The sequence below is a fragment of the Varanus komodoensis genome, unplaced genomic scaffold (assembly GCF_004798865.1).
Source record: "Varanus komodoensis strain SLA01 unplaced genomic scaffold, ASM479886v1 scaffold51, whole genome shotgun sequence".
Lineage (NCBI taxonomy): Eukaryota > Metazoa > Chordata > Lepidosauria > Squamata > Varanidae > Varanus > Varanus komodoensis.
Window position 1 is genome coordinate 4212007 of NW_025336100.1, and position 17626 is coordinate 4229632.

The 17626-nt window shown below is 44.2% G+C and overlaps 1 protein-coding gene across 8 annotated transcripts in view; it reads right to left on the bottom strand.

Annotated features, from left to right (window-relative positions):
- Window positions 1-17626, bottom strand: part of ANKRD17 (ankyrin repeat domain 17) — a 161796-nt gene that overhangs the window by 50551 nt on the left and 93619 nt on the right. For all 8 annotated transcript variants that reach the window (XM_044447261.1, XM_044447258.1, XM_044447255.1 and 5 more), the window contains 4 exons: window positions 11590-11685; window positions 10258-10374; window positions 3226-3397; window positions 237-684 (listed from right to left, as the gene is read on the bottom strand). In XM_044447261.1, the coding sequence (XP_044303196.1) occupies window positions 237-684; window positions 3226-3397; window positions 10258-10374; window positions 11590-11685 (833 nt within the window). The remainder of the gene's footprint in view (window positions 1-236; window positions 685-3225; window positions 3398-10257; window positions 10375-11589; window positions 11686-17626) is intronic.

A 17626-nucleotide genomic window follows, 5' to 3' on the forward strand; every position in this document is an offset into this window, starting at 1 on the left:
GAGTTTTTCCTCCTCATCCAATCCCCCCATATATTATCTGTTCCCATTATAATGGGGCTTCACTGGCAGTTAGTGGCTCAGTACAAATGAGAGAACAGAAATACACTGCCTGGAGCTGGTTACCCCTAAAGTGAATCATGGCCAGGAGTAGGCCAGTGAAAAAGAAATGAAACACCAGACTGGTGGGGAAGGTTGGATTAGATCTTGAACATGAAGTGAAAGCCACAGTAGCTTACTTGACTGAAGATTTGCCAGAAACTGCTTTTTGTTCATCTTTGGGGAAGGTGACCAGCACCGATGGCTGCTTCTTGCTGCTTGAAGCACTAGTGATTGTTGTAGAAGAATTGCTGTCACTTTTGTGGCTGCTGTTACTATTGCTGCTTTCATCACTACAGCTGGAAATTCTCATGTTGTCACTGTCACCACTTTCACTGGTACTGCTGCTTTTTGATTCACCATTTATTTTTTCTGGTTGAGAATAGGAGATTGGGAGCTGATCATCAAAAATAATCCGAACAGTCTCTTGGCTGATTTTGCTTTTTCTGCTTTTTCTCTTAGAGCTGCTTGTGGTGACAGTACTGTTTCTTTTTCCATGGGAACCTGCCAAAGTTGTCCATGTTGCAGATATACCTATTGTGGTTGTTGTGGTAGCACTAGGTGGTTCTGTAAGGACTCTTTCCTCATCTAATTGAGAATCAAAAGAAGAATTACTGATGTCAGTTTTTAGTATACTACTGGCCTACACATGCCTATGAGGTCCTAATATCTTGTAATATTACAGAGTATGTCAATGTGTATCTTACTTAATGCCTACATACTTGAGAACATACACAGACAAATCTGTTTAATCTATAAGAGTACAAACCTGATTTGCACATATTCAGATAAACAGAACACCTGAGCTCATGAACTGCTGGAGCTGATCCTTTTACTGGATGTCATTATTCTTGATGACCTACTATACTGAACAGTGAAGAAATGCAGATTATGTTTTGCTCATTGACTGTTGGTATGCTACCCCAAACTGGAAGGATCGGGATCCACAGAACCATTAAACTAGCTCTGTCAAAGTTCAAAAGGGCTCAGAACTTGTTTTTCCTTAAACACCTTCCTGCACCTTGTAGCAAACTGCTTTTTAAACTTTAAAAACAAATGACATGCAGATTAGGTGCCAAAAACATACTGAGTTAACACAATTAGCTCTTTAGATATCAGCCAAGCAGTTGGTCCTTGAGCCCATGAACATAAGTCATGCACCATCAGACCAAAGGTCTATCTAGTTCAGCACTCTGTACACATGGTGGCAAACCAACTGTCCACAGGATCTGTCACGCAGAATGAGTGCTTCCTCCTCCCCAAGCTCCTCAGGTTCAAGCATGCCACCTCTGGTAAAAAAGAGGTAGCACATAGCCAGCAAAGCTAGTAAGCACTGATAATCTCCTCCCTCATGAATCTGTCCAATCCCCTTTTAAAGCCATTCAGATTGGTAGCCTGGACCCATTTCAGTCCAGCTTCAGACCCAGGTACGGTACTGAATCTGCCTTGGTCGCCCTGTATGATGACCTGTGCAGGGAGAAAGACAGGGGGAGTGCGTCCCTGTTGGTTCTCCTGGACCTCTCAGCGGCTTTCGATACCATCAACCATGGTATCCTTCTGGATAGACTAGCGGAATTGGGGGTTGGAGGCACTGCTTTGCAGTGGTTTCGCTCCTATTTCAACAGCCGATTCCAGAAGGTGATGCTGGGGGATTATGGCTCTGCACCATGGCAGCTATGCCATGGAGTACCGCAGGGATCCATTTTGTCCCCTTTGCTATTTAACATCTACATGAAACTGCTGGGAGAGGTCATTAAGAGGTGTGGGCTGCGGAATCATCAGTACGCTGATGATACCCAGCTCTACCTCTCATTTTCTACCAATCCAGGTGAGGCAGTGGCTGTACTGAACTGGTGCCTGGCCGAGGTAATGGGCTGGATGAGGGCCAATAAACTGAAGATCAATCCAGACAAGACAGAGGTCCTGTTGGTAGACAGATCGGGCTTTGGGCAAGGGGACATTGACCTGGTCCTGAATGGGGTTGCACTCCCTCTTAGGGACAAGGTGCTCCTCAACCCAGAGCTTTCACTGGAAGCTCAGGTGACAGCGGTGGTGAAGAGCGCTTTCTTTCAGCTTCGGCTGATCCATCAGCTGCATCCCTACCAGGAGAACGACTGCCTGGCGACAGCGACACACGCGTTGATGACTTCCCTACTAGACTTCTGTAATGCGCTCTACGTGGGGCTGCCCTTGAGGAAGGTCCGGATACTTCAATTGGTCCAAAACAGAGCTGCCAGGCTGCTGACGGGGACTGGGCGTTATGTTCGCATGACTCCAGTCCTCCGTCAGCTTCACTGGCTCCCCAATGAAGTCTAGGCTCAATTCAAGGAGTTGGTTATTACCTATAAAGCCCTTAATGGCTTGGGTCCTGGTTACCTAAAGGAGCATTTACGTCCATATGTGCCCACCCGCCCCTTGAGATCACTGGGAGAGGCCCTTCTCCAGGAACCCTCCGTGAAGGATATTAGGAGGATAAGTACCCGGAGGAGGGCTTTCTCTGCGGTGGTGCCCAATCTATGGAATGCGCTCCCCAGGGAGGTCCGCCTGGCGCTGTTATTTGTTTTTCAGCACCAGGCCAAGACCTTTTTATTTAAACGTCATTTTAATTGTTAATATTATTTATTGATTTTACATCTTTGGCCAGGACGTCTCCAATTATATTGTTTTTATATTATTATGTTGTTATTTATTTATTGTTTGTTTATTTATTTTTGTGAGCTGCCCCGAGGCTTCGGCGAATGGGGCAGCACAGAAGCTTCCTAAATAAATAAATAATAAATAGCCATGAAGAAAGTTCATCTTAAGTACAGTGTGAAAAGTTTGTTGTAAAAACCACTGCAATGCTAACAATGGTTGAATAAAACACACACCAGTTTCAGCAGATTCATGACAATCCAGTTATACGTTACATGTGAAAGTTGTGGAATAAGGTGAATCCACAATCTCCTCACATCTGACGCACTCTTCAATAATATGCGCTATGGGCTGTTTCAATTAGACTGCAAGTTGACAGGATTTAACAATTGGTTTAAAGATAATTTTGTTTCAGAGATCTGTGAATGGAAGAACAGAAGTGGAAGAATTGTTATAATTTACTCTGAGTCCATTTGGTACAAATCTAATATATACCTTCAACTTTTAGTTTTTCCTTTTCTTGAGTAGTTTGTACTTCAAAATTTTCTTTGTTTTTTGCCTCAATTTCTTCTAGTTTCCTCCTTTGCTCTTCTTTTTTCTTTCTTCTCTTCTCCTTTCTTTTCTCCCTTTTAGCAGCTAGAGCCAACCTTCTACTTTCTTCTCGTAGCTGCAAATCAAGATCAACAGTGATCATATTAGCATATTGCAAAATATACTAAATTTCAAGTATTTCTGCAAGCACTTTCTAAGTAGTTCACCTATGTTGCTAATAATCTGAACAAACACATATTCCAATATTGTGCATGCTTTTGGCAGTGGCAGGAGCATCAGAGGCTGTAAAAAAAGAGCTTGCCTAAGATCACCTAGTGAATTTATGAACACAGCTCTTTTGAGATCCGCATTCTTCTTCTTCAAGTAGACTTCAGTGGGCTCACACAATTCACTATGAAAACAGTTTAAGTTTTGAAGCTCAGAATTCTGTACTGATGCATCAAATACCTTGAGCAATTGCAGAAAAGTATGATATACATTGTTTAAAAGCAAATTTGAACTGGCCCTGTATTCCTGCTTTCATTAGTTCCATTTGTATGGCAGGCTTCATTCAAGGAAGGCACTACATTTTGGTAAGAGACAGTCCCATTCAAATCAACAAAGGAAGGATTTCCAACAGCTTCCAGTCTGTTCCCAAAGCCTAGAAAAATACCCGGCACAAATGTAGCTGTGACAACACCCTCTAAGATAATACAGAACTATAAACATAATGACAAACTTGTATGGGTTTGGTAAGTTTATTTAAAATTTGAAGATCTTTTAACATTCCTACTGCCAAGGCATTTTATAGTATGGAGCAAAAAAAAGGGGGGGAGTGCACAAGTTAGAATTGATCTTTAATATCAATACCATTTCCAGTTTTGAAAGTCTCCAAACCAAGATGACAGCCAGAAGAAGAAGGGTTTTGAAGGAGAGAACGTTCCCTGACCAGAGAGGTTCACCTGACACCAACACTTTTTTCTTTTCTGGTGTCAGGCGAAAACCTTTTTATTCACCCAATATTTTAATTGTTAACCTGTTTTATTTAGTGGTTTTATATTTTAACATCGGATGCTGTGCAACTACTCCTATTTCTATTTTTATTCTATTTTATTATTCTGTTGTAAACTGTCCTGAGATGTCTGTGAAGGGACAGTATAGAAGAGTTTTAGATAAACAAACAAACTTTAAGGCAGGTTGCTTACCTGTAACTATCATTCTTCAAGTGCTCACCTGTGGGCACACATGTGGGCTTTGCCATGGCAATGCAAGGCCTAGCTCAAAGGAAACTTCTATAGTTTAGTGTCACTTAGTGGGTAGGAGCCCCCGCCCCTTCCGAGTTCCAGAATAAGAAAAGTGGGGCTCCCATCCAGTCCCTCAGTTGCCTTGGAGACTGAAACTTCTCTGGCATTTGAAGACATAGGTGTAGATGAGGTAGTGACCAAGGCTGCACTCTCATCCAGTGCCCCTTGTCATGGAGTGTGTGTATGGCAGTTTGTCAATAGCCAGCAGGGTGGAGGGTGGGTTGTGTGAATGCACAGATGACCATTCAAAGAACAGTTACAGGTAAGCAACCTGCCTTTTCTTCTGTGCATCACACATGTGGGCGATTAGCAAGCTTACCCATCATGCATGCAGGGGCTGGTGTCACCGCAGGATTGCTGAGAGGACAGCCCTGCTGAATGTGCAGTTCTGTAGTGCCAGACGAAGGTCAACTGCATGGACCACATGGCAATTCTGCAGATATTGTGGAACAGAATGCCAGCTAGCAAGGCGGATGACGTGGCCTGTGTGCATGTGGAACATGCTCCTGGGGGTATGGCGAGCTCAAGTCCTGCCATCTTATATGCTAGGGAGATGGTTTGGACACCCATTTGGAGAGTCCCTGGGATGAGGCAGATTCTCCTTTCCTTTGGCCATCATAGCAGATGAAGAGGTGGCTCAAGAACCAGAATGGTTTTGTTTGCGCCCTGTAGAAGGCAAGGGCTCTGCGGACATCTAGCAGGTGCAGCGTAGCCTCGATGGGAGTGGAAGGATTAGGGAAGAAGGCTGGGAGGATGATGTCATGGTTGATGTGGAAGGAAAAATTAACCTTGGGTGTGGGTCAGAACGCAGCACAGCCTTGCCCCTGTGAAAGGTGAGGTAGGGGGCATCAATCCACAGTGCTGATAGCTCGCTGGTACGATGGGCAGACGTGATGGCCATGAGGAAGACTGTCTTCCATGAGAGGAGCTACAGGTCCATCATTGCCATGGGGTTGAAGAGCCTTTTGGTGAGGGATTGGAGAACCACCAAGAGACTCCAGAAGCATACTGGTGGAGCCAGGTTCCGGAGACTATGGAGAAACCTGCATGCCAGTGGGTGTGTGAAAATGGACAACCCCTGGATAGCTAGGTGGAAGTGTGAGATTGCCTCCAGGTATACCCACAACAAAGATGGGGCAAGGTCTGCACTAAAATGGGTCTGGAGGTATGTAAGGATGTATTCTATGGAGGTCTGGGAAGGGTTGAGTCCTGCTGCCCTGGCGAAAAGTGTGAAGGCCTTACATTTGTCCAGGTAGGACTTGTGTGTGGATGGCCTCAGGGCAGCCTGGAGGATGGAGGAGGCTGCAGGAGGAAGGGACAGATAAGAGTCCATTACCTGCTCACCCTCCAGGCAGTCAGGTTCAGGGCCCCAACATTGGGATGAAGCACTCAGTCCCTGTTCTGTGCGAGTAGGTTATGGTGCAGTGGTAGGCAAAGGAATGTCCTGTTAAAAAGTTGGAGAAGGAGGGAGAGCCATGATTGTCTCAGCCACCAGGACACAGTTCATCTTGTTTTTCCAGATTTTGGAGACTACTTTGGTGATCAGAGGGAAGGAAGGAAGATGTAGAACAGGGCACCTTCCCACTTTAGGAGGAAGGCATCCCCTAGGAAGCTGGTCTGCTGTCCCTGTCCTGGAGCAGAACAGGTAGCATTTGGAGTTCTGGGTGGTGGTGGTCTATCTGTGGAATGCCCTATCTGTCAGAGAGGCTCTGGAGGGCTGGGTCAGCAAGCTCCCATTCATACGGTGTCAAGGGTGTCAGCTAGGGTATTGAGATGGCCTGCCACATGGGTGGTGGGGATGGAAACATCCCTCACTATGCACCACTCCCAGATGTTGGCTGGGTGGCTGGGTGGCTAGCTGGGTGAATGGGGTCCCACCCTGCTTGTTTAGCTAATACATGATGGTGGTATTGTCTGTCGCTATTTGGATGTGACAGCCTCTCAGACTCGCATGAGTCTAGCTGGTCATGATCCAGCCCATCACTGGATTGGTGGCAGTGGCCAGTAGTATCACAGCCACAGACTGTCCAGTGGGGCTGGGATCTGAGTCACCGTCCTCCGGACACTGAGAAGCTCCAGTGTGGAGTGTGGAGGAGGCTGCATCATGGGAGGAGACCTCATGGTGCTAACTGGGCATGGGATGATGGCGATCTCAATTGCCATCACAAGGCATGGCATCAGCACGCGCCCAGAGTCGAGATGGCTCCTGTGTACATGGTCGGTGGCAGGCACTAGTAATGGCCAGCAATGTATGGCAGCAGTAGTTGGAGTTTGTGCAGGGCTGGTGTGAGGTAAGTTCTGCCAGATCTTGGCAATGGGTGTTGGCATGGTTTTGGCGACACGAGGCACATGGCCTAGCATAGCATAGCATGGCCCGTGCACCTGGTCAGTGATGGAGTTGGTTACACATGCCACTTTCGGGGGGGGGGGGGACAAGTGGGCTGGGGTGGTCTGAGGGGCAGGGGACCAAGGTGAAATATTATCCCAGCCAAGGAGTGGGAAGTGGGGCGAGCCAAATGCCCCCTTGTAAGTCCAGGTGTGGACCACAGGGATTGGTGTGGGCTGACTTGCCAGCACATCACACACTGATGTGGTAGCCCACTGCTTGGGGGTCATGGGTGTTGGGGGTGATGGTGGCAGTGGCCATTTGTGTGTGGGCATTGAGTCCCTGGCCCTGGAGTAGTCAAGAGGGTCTGGACAGTCCATCACTGGTACTGTTGGGGTTCCAGCCAGTGGAACTCTGTGATTGGCATAGGCGGGTGGTCACTGTGAGCTGTAGAGTCAGTCGGAAGGGAGGTGGGCGGCTGTGGTACCTTTTCTTCCTGAAGGCAGTCTTGGCCCCTGCTGGTCCTTCCTTGGCCTAGGTGGCAGCATTTTCCTGGTCCTCTTCCTGGTCCTCATGCTTTCCCCAGCTGGAGGGGCAGGAGGCCTTTCAGTGTCCAACCTAGAAGAATCAGCTACACGCAGGGCACACTGCCACAGTGCAAATTTGAGGTGATCTGCCTGCTTGTGGCATGTTTGCTTTTTAAGAGGCTGGCAATGCAGGCAGGTTCCACCATATGCCAAGGAAGAGGAAGTACAAGGAATGGATGTGTGCTGTGGGCAAGCATGCAGGGCACAAGTCACAGCTGGGTTGGAGGCCATGCCAAAAACAAAAGGAAAAAAGTGGCAGAAAAGTCTTTCTCCTTCCTTGGAAAGGAAACGGGGAGGAGAAAATAGGCAAAAAGGCAATCTTAGACTAACAAAGCCTCAGTTAGGATTTTTAAATTCTGGTATACAAAATAAAATAAGAAAGAAAAATACTTTTTTTCTTTTTTAGAAAGCAAAACACTGTTCTTTAGAAAGGAGAAAGAACAAAACAAGGGGGAAAGCATGGGAAGGTAAGAAACAAAACTGCTTGCAGAGCAGTTCCCAATTGAGGTGATGCAGTTGGATGCATGGTCAAAAAGGAATTGAGGAACTTGGCGAGAGCCACACCCTTGTTATTCCAGGACCTAGAAGGGGCCCGGGGGCTCTTCCCCTCTATGACGCTAAGCTATAGAAGTTTCTTCTGCCACCGCAAAGCCCACATTTGTGATGAACAGAGACCACAATGAGGAATGAAAGGTTATGTCCATAGCTTTACAGTAGCACCGTGAGGCCATGTTAAGGCTCCAAGGGAGATGCAATATACTGGTATGCAGGAAAGCTAATAAACTGGGCCTGAAAAACTTTTTCTACAGTACATGAGAGAAGATGTTGCACCCTGTCCCAGCAAGGATGTCCAAGAGAAGTCATGAATGTGGAAACTGCTTAAGGATGCCAACCTGATGACTAGCACTTGCCTCTCAACCTAAAAGCAGTCAGCTGGGACAGATATGGATGAAAGAGAAGATTCAGGACTATCAATCTGAGAGGACCACATTTTTCTCCAGGTATTTGATCTTTTTAGCTGTCCTGGGTAGTAGTGAGAGAGGAAGAAAAGTGTCAAGAGGAAAGCCAATCTTTTTCCAGCTTGTCAAAGATCCTCAAGAAGAACACTGTGAGGATTTTAACTTGTGTTAAGTCCACTGTAGATTATAAAGGCTGCTGCTAAAAGGATCAAACCTTTCTCCTTCTGTCCTTCTGGCTATACCGTGGCATTAGTAATGTTGGGCAGGAGTTTAGAAAATAGATCTTACATATTATCCATTCTAGATATTTCTCTTTGGAAGTTCTCCCCCAGTTTGCTAAGCAAGGTACAGAGGGTACTCCGATAATACAGAAGATTAGACTATTAGAGAGCTATACAGTCTGTGAGGATGAATGTGAGGATTAAATTTCACAGTCTCAAGTATATTGCTGGCTAAGCCTCCTAGTTCCTGAAGGTTCTCAAAGTATCAGGCCCAGAAACCTTTCCTTCTTTTTCCTCTCCCATTTGCTTGAGCAACTTTTAGAGCAAATTGCCTTATCTCTTTTGATGCTCTTACAACAAACCATACCATTCTCACTGGATGCCCTGCCAATTCAACTGAGCTGGAGTCCTCTAACTGTTTATTTCTTGACCAACAAGAAATATGGGTGAGTTATTTCCTGGGACAGGTCTGTGGAACTGTGTTCCTAGTATCATCTGAAGTACTAGCTGTCCCCTTAGAAGACAGTATTCTAGTATGTTGGACCAGTAGGGTGCAGATCTTCTAACTGTTGTAGATAACAAGCTGAATATGAGCAAACAATGTGATGTGGCTGCACCCCACCCCTGCAAATACTATTTGAAGCTGTATTAATTTGTTATATTTATATCCTGTCTTTGTTAGCTTTCAAGGACCTCAAGGCCACTTACAGAATTTTCCTCCTTCTCCCAACAACAACTTCGTTAGGCAGTTCGGTTGTTACCCAGAGGGCTCCATGGCTGAGTGGAAACTAGAACCCACATCTACTGAGTCCCAGTCCCACACTCTTAACCACTGCACCACACTGGAACTATAGTTTTGAAATCATGTGAGCTGCTGGTTCCCCTCTATTTGGCACTCTATTTGATCCCATCTTGAGTACTATGTCCAGTTCTGGGCACCACAGTTTAAGAAGATGCAGACAAACTGGGATGGATTCAGAGGAGAGCAGCAAAGATGACTAGAAACAAAGCCCAATGAGTTGAGATTGAAAGAGCTAGGCATGTGTAGCCTTGAGGAGAGAAGATGTGACTGTACCTTTCAAGTATTTGAAAGGATGTCACACAGAGGTCCACAATCTCTTTTAAATTGTGCCATACTGCAGGACTTAGAATAATGTGCTCAATTTACAGGAAGCAAGAATCTGGCTGGACATCAGAAAAACCTTCCTGTTTGTTAAGAGAATGGCAATCAAACCAATTGCCAAGGGAGGTTGTGGGCTCTCCCACATTGAGGCATTCAAGAGGTAGCTGGACAGCCATTTGTCAGGGATACTTTAACTTTGAGTCCTGTATTGAGCAGGGGATAGGATTCAATAGTCTAACAGGCCCCAACCGACTCTACTATTTTATGCTTCTTTTAGATGTAGTAACTAGAAGTCTGTATGGAAATAGATATCCCATCCTCTTGCCATTTGCAAGAAAGCCATGGCTATTACCAAGAGAAAGAACTTTTCCCAACATACCCAGAACCACTGCAGAACACATATTTTCTAAATCTGAACCTTCCATATTTTTTCTTCCCTAATCTAGACACAAGATCTCAGTAAAGAGATTTCTTACCTTTTCTAAATCCAATTCCTCTAAAAGAATGCTTGCATTCTTGTTTGCTTCAGCAGCTTGCCTGTCCTTGGCTTGGACAATTGATTCTATACAGAGGTGGCACTTCTTCAACATTTCCTAAAATGGCAATATTAAAAACAAACCAAACCAAACCGAAACACTATTTCTGAAAGAACACAAACACAAGGAATTGAACAAAAACTACTCTAGTCTAAGCACTAAAGTAGGATAAGCAATATAGCATGGCATGATATGTTATGGGTTCTTTATGGCCCAGGCAGTTAAGCTGCTTAGGCAAAAGCAACAGCAACAACCTACAGCAACTAGAGGAAATTTAATACAACTCTGGTATTACAGGGCTCAACTGTTACTAACTGTGAGAACACATATGAATTTTATCCTATTCCAGCCTTTTATGGTCAGTTAATTGATTTGGGAAAGGAGTGGAATGGAAAACATACTGTGAAACAAAGCTTCCTAGAGGATAAGAGGTGGCCAGAATTGCAAAACATAATTTTAAAATACTCTGTAGTTTGGTTCTGGAATAATGGTGCTTGCATAACAGACTGCTATGCTCTGTGACAAAGAAAGGGGCTTTCAAGATAACAGACATAAGAATAAGTTGAAAAGGGAAAGGTGAAAGATGATGTGGGGGAATGTTAGATTTGGTTTATCCCAGCTTTTTCTATCTATTCTTAACCATTCTTACTCAGGTTAATTACAGAATTAAAGTTCTGCATAATATAACCTACTCTGAGATAACAATGTTTTAACTACTCAAAAAGACACACAAAAAAGTTAACTAATGTTTAACATTTTAGATGTTCTTCAGAAAATGGTAATTAAATTGGGAATGTAGAGCCAAAGAACATAAAAATATTTAAAGAGTTTAAGGATACAGTCTTAGGCCTTCCACTCTCAATGCACTTACCATTTTTTGCCACCTAGATATAGCACCAGGAGAGAAGGCTAGAATGCTGAGAGGAGTCAGCATAATGTGAAAGCCCCACCCTCCTTGCCATGCCCGGCACACCCCTTTTCCTTCCCTCCAAAGCCCGGCTGCAGCCTTGGTAAGGCAACTGGCATGGTTCTTTCTATGCTGGCTGCAAGAAAGGTAGTGGGGCAGGTCAGGGTCCTGGCCTTCAGATTCTCATCACTGAGCTTGTAGGACTTTGGAACTGGAGAGCTGAATAATTGTATGGCCCTCCCAGACAACATATGGGGCCTACATGATTGCATCCTTAATAGCAGTAATGATTTCATCAACTTATGGTAAAATGACTTGATCTACCATATCTTTACTAAGAAATGTGAACGAAAAAGTATTCTTACCTTGTCAGTTACTGTTGCTATGTATCTCATGCATTCTGAATCTGATGGGAACTGATTTACTTCTTTTACCAGATAGCGTACAACTTTCACATGACCCTAAGAATTAAATTTCCAGCATTACTGCCTTTCAATAAAAGTCAAATAAATATTTAAATGTAGTTAAAATAAATGTCAAAACTATAAGACAATTTAGTGAAAAGTACTCCCAGTCACTTGCTGCAAAGTAAGGTTGCTTACCTGTAACTGACATTCAAGTGGTCACCTGTGTAATATAATAGGTTGCACACATATGGGTTCTGTGCCTGTGCAGGAACTGTTGTCAAAGAGAGGGAAATTCCTTAGCTAAGTGTTGTGCTGGGAGCCCCACCCACTTCTCCTAGGTGGTATATAAAGGTGGGGCTCCGTCCATTTTCTCCAGTTTTTGTGAGACCATCACTTTGGCTCTTGAACCAGAGAAGGGGTGGCCATTTCCAGTCCTCTGCACCAGTATGGCACAGATGGAAAAGTAAAGGAGGAAAAAAAAAAAAGAAAATGTCCTGGCTGTTTATAATATGGTAATCAACACCAATGCGGGGCTGGTGAATGTGTGAATGCACAGATGACCAGAACATTGGTTAAAGGTACATAAGCTTACTTCCTTTTCCATGGTCTCTGTGCATCACACATATGGGCGACTAGCAAGCTTATCGAATATGGTGGTGGGAAGTGTCATTATTGGAGGATAGCAGAGAACCATTCAGCTGAAGGAACACTCCTGTCTTGCATGGACATCGAGCCAGTAGCGCCGTATGAATGTTGATGGAGTGGATGAAATTGCCACTCGGCATAAGTCTTCCACTGGTATACTGTTGTGTAGCACTGTGGATGTAGCCACTGCTGTGGTAGAGTGCGCTTTAGGTTCTTCTGGAAGTTCTAGTTCAGCAAGTTGATAGGCTAGTTTGATGGTTTGTACAATCCAGGGAGCTAGTGTGAAGCTATGGGATTGTCTTTTGATCTTTCTGCATATAAGACAAATAGTCTTTTGGATAGGTGGCATGTTTCTGTGCGGAAGCGATAATAGGCTAAAGTCCTTTGAACATCCAGTGTGTGGAGAGCTGTTTCTGCTGGACTGAATAGTGTCAGGAAGAAAACTGGTAAGGTTATGTCTTGTTTCAAGTGAAAACTTGAAACTATTAGTAAGTAAATAAGTTTATTGTTGTAACCACAGGTCATAACATAAAAATACCATTAAATACCATAAATGATAGTGATAAAACAACAAAGTAGTAAAATTATACAAACATAGTGAGTCAGAAGGGGCCTCCTGGGCCATCTAGTCTGACCTGTGACTCCAGCCAGCTCTGCTCATGACATGCCTGGTTATGTTAACAAGATACTGGGAAAGACATCTATGCTTTTTACACTGATGATACCAGAGTGAAAATCTGGATGAATGAACTACAGTGGCATCTTTATTAGCACCCTTTTCAAAAACCCAATCTCTAATATTTTCTCTATCCGAGGATCTGAGTTCACCCAAAGACGGCAGGGAATACATTTGTAGAACGGGATGCAGAAATTTTTTTCCATTGATTCCCCACTGTGTAATGGAGAAAACAGAGGTTGGCAAGATGGGATTTGTGACGGCTGTCTAGTTTCTAATAATGCCCTAGCAGTGCAAAGTGTAGTTTAACAGCGATGGAAGGGAGCACTGCTTCCATCCTTAAATAGACAGTGAGAGTGTCCTGGGGGAAGCCCAAGATCTTCCATATGAAGTTATTTTGCACTATTTCCAATTGGGCAATTTGTTGGTGTTGTTAGTCGCGAAGTCAGGTCCGACCCATTGCGACCCCATGGACAACATTCCTCCAGGCCTTCCTGTCCTCCACCATCCCCCAGAGTCCACTTAAGCTCACACCAACTGCTTCAGTGACTCCATCTAGCCACCTCATCCTCTGCCGTCCCCTTCTTCCTTTGCCATCTATTGTTCCCAGCATTAGGCTCTTCTCCAAGGAGTCCTTCCTTCTCATTAGGTGGCCAAAGTATTTGAGTTTCATCTTCACTATCAGGCCTTCTAAAGGGCAGTCAGGCTTGATCTCCTCTAGGACTGACCAGTTTGATCGCCTTGCACTCCAAGGGACTCGCAGGAGTCTCCTCCAGCACCACAATTCAAAGGCCTCAATCCTTCGGTGCTCAGCCTTCCTTATGGTCCAGCTTTCACAGCCATACCTTGCAACTGGGAAAACCAAAGCCTTGACTATATGCACTTTTGTTGGCAGGGTGATGTCTCTGCTTTTTAGCATGCTGTCTAGATTTGCCATAGCTTTCCTCCCCAGGAGCAAACGTCTTTTAATCTCTTGGCTGCAGTCCCCGTCTGCGGTGATCTTGGAGTCCAGGAAAATAAAATCTGTCACTACCTCCACTGCTTCCCAATCTATTTGCCAGGAAGTGAGAGGACTGGATGCCATGATCTTAGTTTTCTTAATGTTGAGTTTCAAGCCAACTTTTGCACTCTCCTCCTTCACCCGCATCAAGAGGATCTTTAGTTCCTCTTCACTTTCTGCCATTAGAGTAGTATCATCTGCATATCTGAGGTTGTTGATATTTCTCCTCCAGCAATCTTAATTCCAACTGGTGATTCATCTAGCCCAGCCTTTCTCATGATGTGCTCTGCATATAAGTTAAATAGGCAGGGCGACAGTATACAGCCTTGCCGAACTCCTTTCTCAATTTTGAACCAATCAGTGGTTCCGTGTCCAGTTCTCACTGTTGCTTCTTGACCCAAATATAGGTTTCTCAAGAGACAAATAAGCTGGTCTGATACTCCCATCTCTTTAAGAACTTGCCACCATTTGTTGTGATCCACACAAAGGCTTTAGCATAGTCAATGAAGCAGAAGTAGATGTTTTTCTGAAACTCCCTAGCCTTCTCCATGATCCAGCGTATGTTGGCAATTTGATCTCTAGTTCCTCAGCCTCTTCGAAATCCTGCCTGTACTTCTGGTAGTTCTCGGTCCACATACTGCTGGAGCCTAGCTTGTAGGATTTTGAGCATCACTTTGCTAGCATGTGAAATGAGTACAATGGTGCGGTAGTTTGAACATTCTTTGGCATTGCCCTTCTTTGAGATCGGAATGTAAACTGACCTTTTCCAATCCTGTGGCCTCTGTTGAGTTTTCCAAGTTTGCTGGCATATTGAGTATAGCACTTTTACTGCATTGTCTTTTAAGATTTTGAATAGCTCAGCTGGAATACTATCATTTCCACTAGCTTTGTTGTTGCTCAGACTTCCTAAGGCCCATTTGACTTCACATTCCAGGATGTCTGGCTCGAGGTCAGTGACCACCCCATCGTGGTTATCAGGGACATTAAGCTCTTTCTTGTATAGTTCTGTGTAGTCTTGCCACCTCTTCTTAATCTCTTCTGCCTGTTAGGTCCCTGCTATTTTGATCCTTTATCATGCCCATCTTTGCATGAAATGTTCCCTTCCTATTTCCAATTTTCTTGAAGAGATCTCTGGTCCTCCCTATTCTATTGTTTTCTTCTATTTCTTTGCACTGTTCATTTAAGAAGGCATTCTTATCTCTTCTAGCTATTCTCTGGAATTCTGCGTTCAATTGGGTGTATCTTTCTCTTTCTCCCTTGCCTTTCGCTTTCCTTCTTTCCTCAGCTATTTGTAAAGCTTCCTCAGACAGCCATTTTGCCTTCTTGCATTTCTTTTGGATGGTTTTAGTTGCTACCTCTTGTACAATGTTCTGAACCTCCGTCCATAGTTCCTCAAGGACTCTATCAGATCTAATTCCTTAAATCTATTTGTCACCTCTACTGTATATTCATCAGGGATATGATTTAGGTCATACCTGAGTGGCCGAGTGCTTTTCCCTACTTTCTTCAATTTAAGCCTAAATTTTGCAACCAGAAGCTCATGATCTGAGCCGCAGTCAGCTCCTGGTCTAGTTTTTACTGACTGGATAGAGCTTCTCCATCTTTGGCTACAGAGCACATAGTCAATCTGATTTCTTTGTTGACCGTCTGGTGATGTCCATGTGTAGAGTTGTCTCTTGGGTGTTGGAAGAGTGTTTGCTATGACCATCGTATTCTCTTGACAAAATTCTACCAGCCTGTGCCCTGCTTCATTTTGTACTCCAAGGCCAAACTTGCCTGTTATTCCAGTTATCTTTTGGCTTCCTACTTTAGCATTCCAATCCCCCATGATGGTAAGGACATCATTTTTTGGTGTTAATTCTAGAAGGTGTTGTAGGCTTTCATAGAACTGGTCAACTTCAGCCTCTTCAGCACCAGTGGTTGTGGCATAGACTTGGACTATTGTAATGTTGAATGGTTTTCCTTGGATTTGAACTGAGATCATTCTGTCATTTTGGAGATTGTATCCCAGTACTGCTTTTCCTACTCTTTTATTGACTATGAAGGCTACTCCATTTCTTCTGAGGGATTCTTGCCCACAACAGTATACCTGATGGTCATCTGAATTAAATTCACCCATTCCTGTCCATTTTAGATCACTGATTCCTAAGATGTCGATGTTCAGTCTTGTCATCTCTTGTTTGACCACATCCAGCTTGCCTTGATTCGTGGATCTTACATTCCAGGTTTCTATGGAGTATAGATCTTTACAGCATCGGACTCTCTTTTCACCACCAGATACATCTGCAACTGAGTGTCCTTTCGGCTTTGACCTAGTCACTTCATTCTTTCTGGCACTACTAGTACTAGCCCTCTGCTCTTCCCCAGTAGCGTATTGGACGCCTTCTGACCTGAAGGGCTCATCTTCCGGCGTCATCTCTCTTTGCCTTTTGGAACTGTCCATGGGGTTTCCATGGCAAAAATACTGGCGTGGGTTGCCACTTCCTTCTCCAGTGGATCACATTTTGTCAGAGCTCTCTCCTATGACCTGTCTATTTTGGGTGGCCCTGCACGGCATAGCTCATAGCTTCATTGAGCTACGCAAGCTCTTTCACCACGACAAGGCAGTGATCCATCCCCAAGTCTCAGTCTCATACAACATCTGGCCTATCACCTTGCCCTGGAATATTTTTATTGTAGGGGCAACCAATTGCCTCCTTTAGAATAAAAGAATGCCAAAGTAGCACCAACTGTATGTTGGGTAGTTGTCAAAACAGTAGATAGGTGTGCTTTCTGTGAAAGGAACTTGTGAAAAGTAATATCCAAGTACTTAAAAGAAGGACATTGCTATATTTGTTGGGCATTACTTTTGCTGAAATGGCAATCTTTGTTTTGCTATAATTAATCTTTAATTATTCCCTTTCACAGTAAGCAGCTAATCTGGCCAGTAATCCTCTAAATCCAATCTCAGTATAAGAAATAAGAGCCATATCATCAGCATACATTAACATAGAGATTTTCTGTCCATTGAGTGATAGAAAAAAAATTGTGACTTCATGGCTGCTACAATATTATTAATATAGAGATTAAAGAAAAAGAGAGCAAGTAGACCCGCTAGCTCGCATTTCTCCAATGAAATAGGATTGGACAGGGACCCTCGTAGGCCCATTCTTACTCTGGCTATAATATCAGTAGTTTAATTATTAGTTTAAGAAGGTACTCTTTAAAATCAGACCTAATTTCTCCCATAATTGAGACCTGTCAAGGGAGTCAAAGGCAGAGGTAATGTCAATGAAAGCAAGATAAAGTTGTTTTGGGTGCCCATTTGTATATTTGTGAATAAGGGTCTTCAAAGTGGCACACTGATCTATTGTGCTTCATCCTTTTTGAAACCCTGCCTTTTCCGGATGAAAACATTTTGTAGAAGAAATGGAATGTCTTGGTCTTGGACTTGATACATTCCCTCCAGGCATCAAGAAGTTGGGTGTGGTTGGTTGATCATCTCCCACGGCTCTTGCACTGCATGCTGTAGAGTTGGAATGAACAGGAGTGCAACTGGTACCGAGTCTTCTGTGTGTATCAAGTCGTACACCATAACGTGCTCTGGTTCTTTGACTTGCTGGGCTGGCACTCCTAGGAATATGGACATTTGGAGTACCGGTGAAACTGCATGGAAACTAAGCTGCACAGGGGCC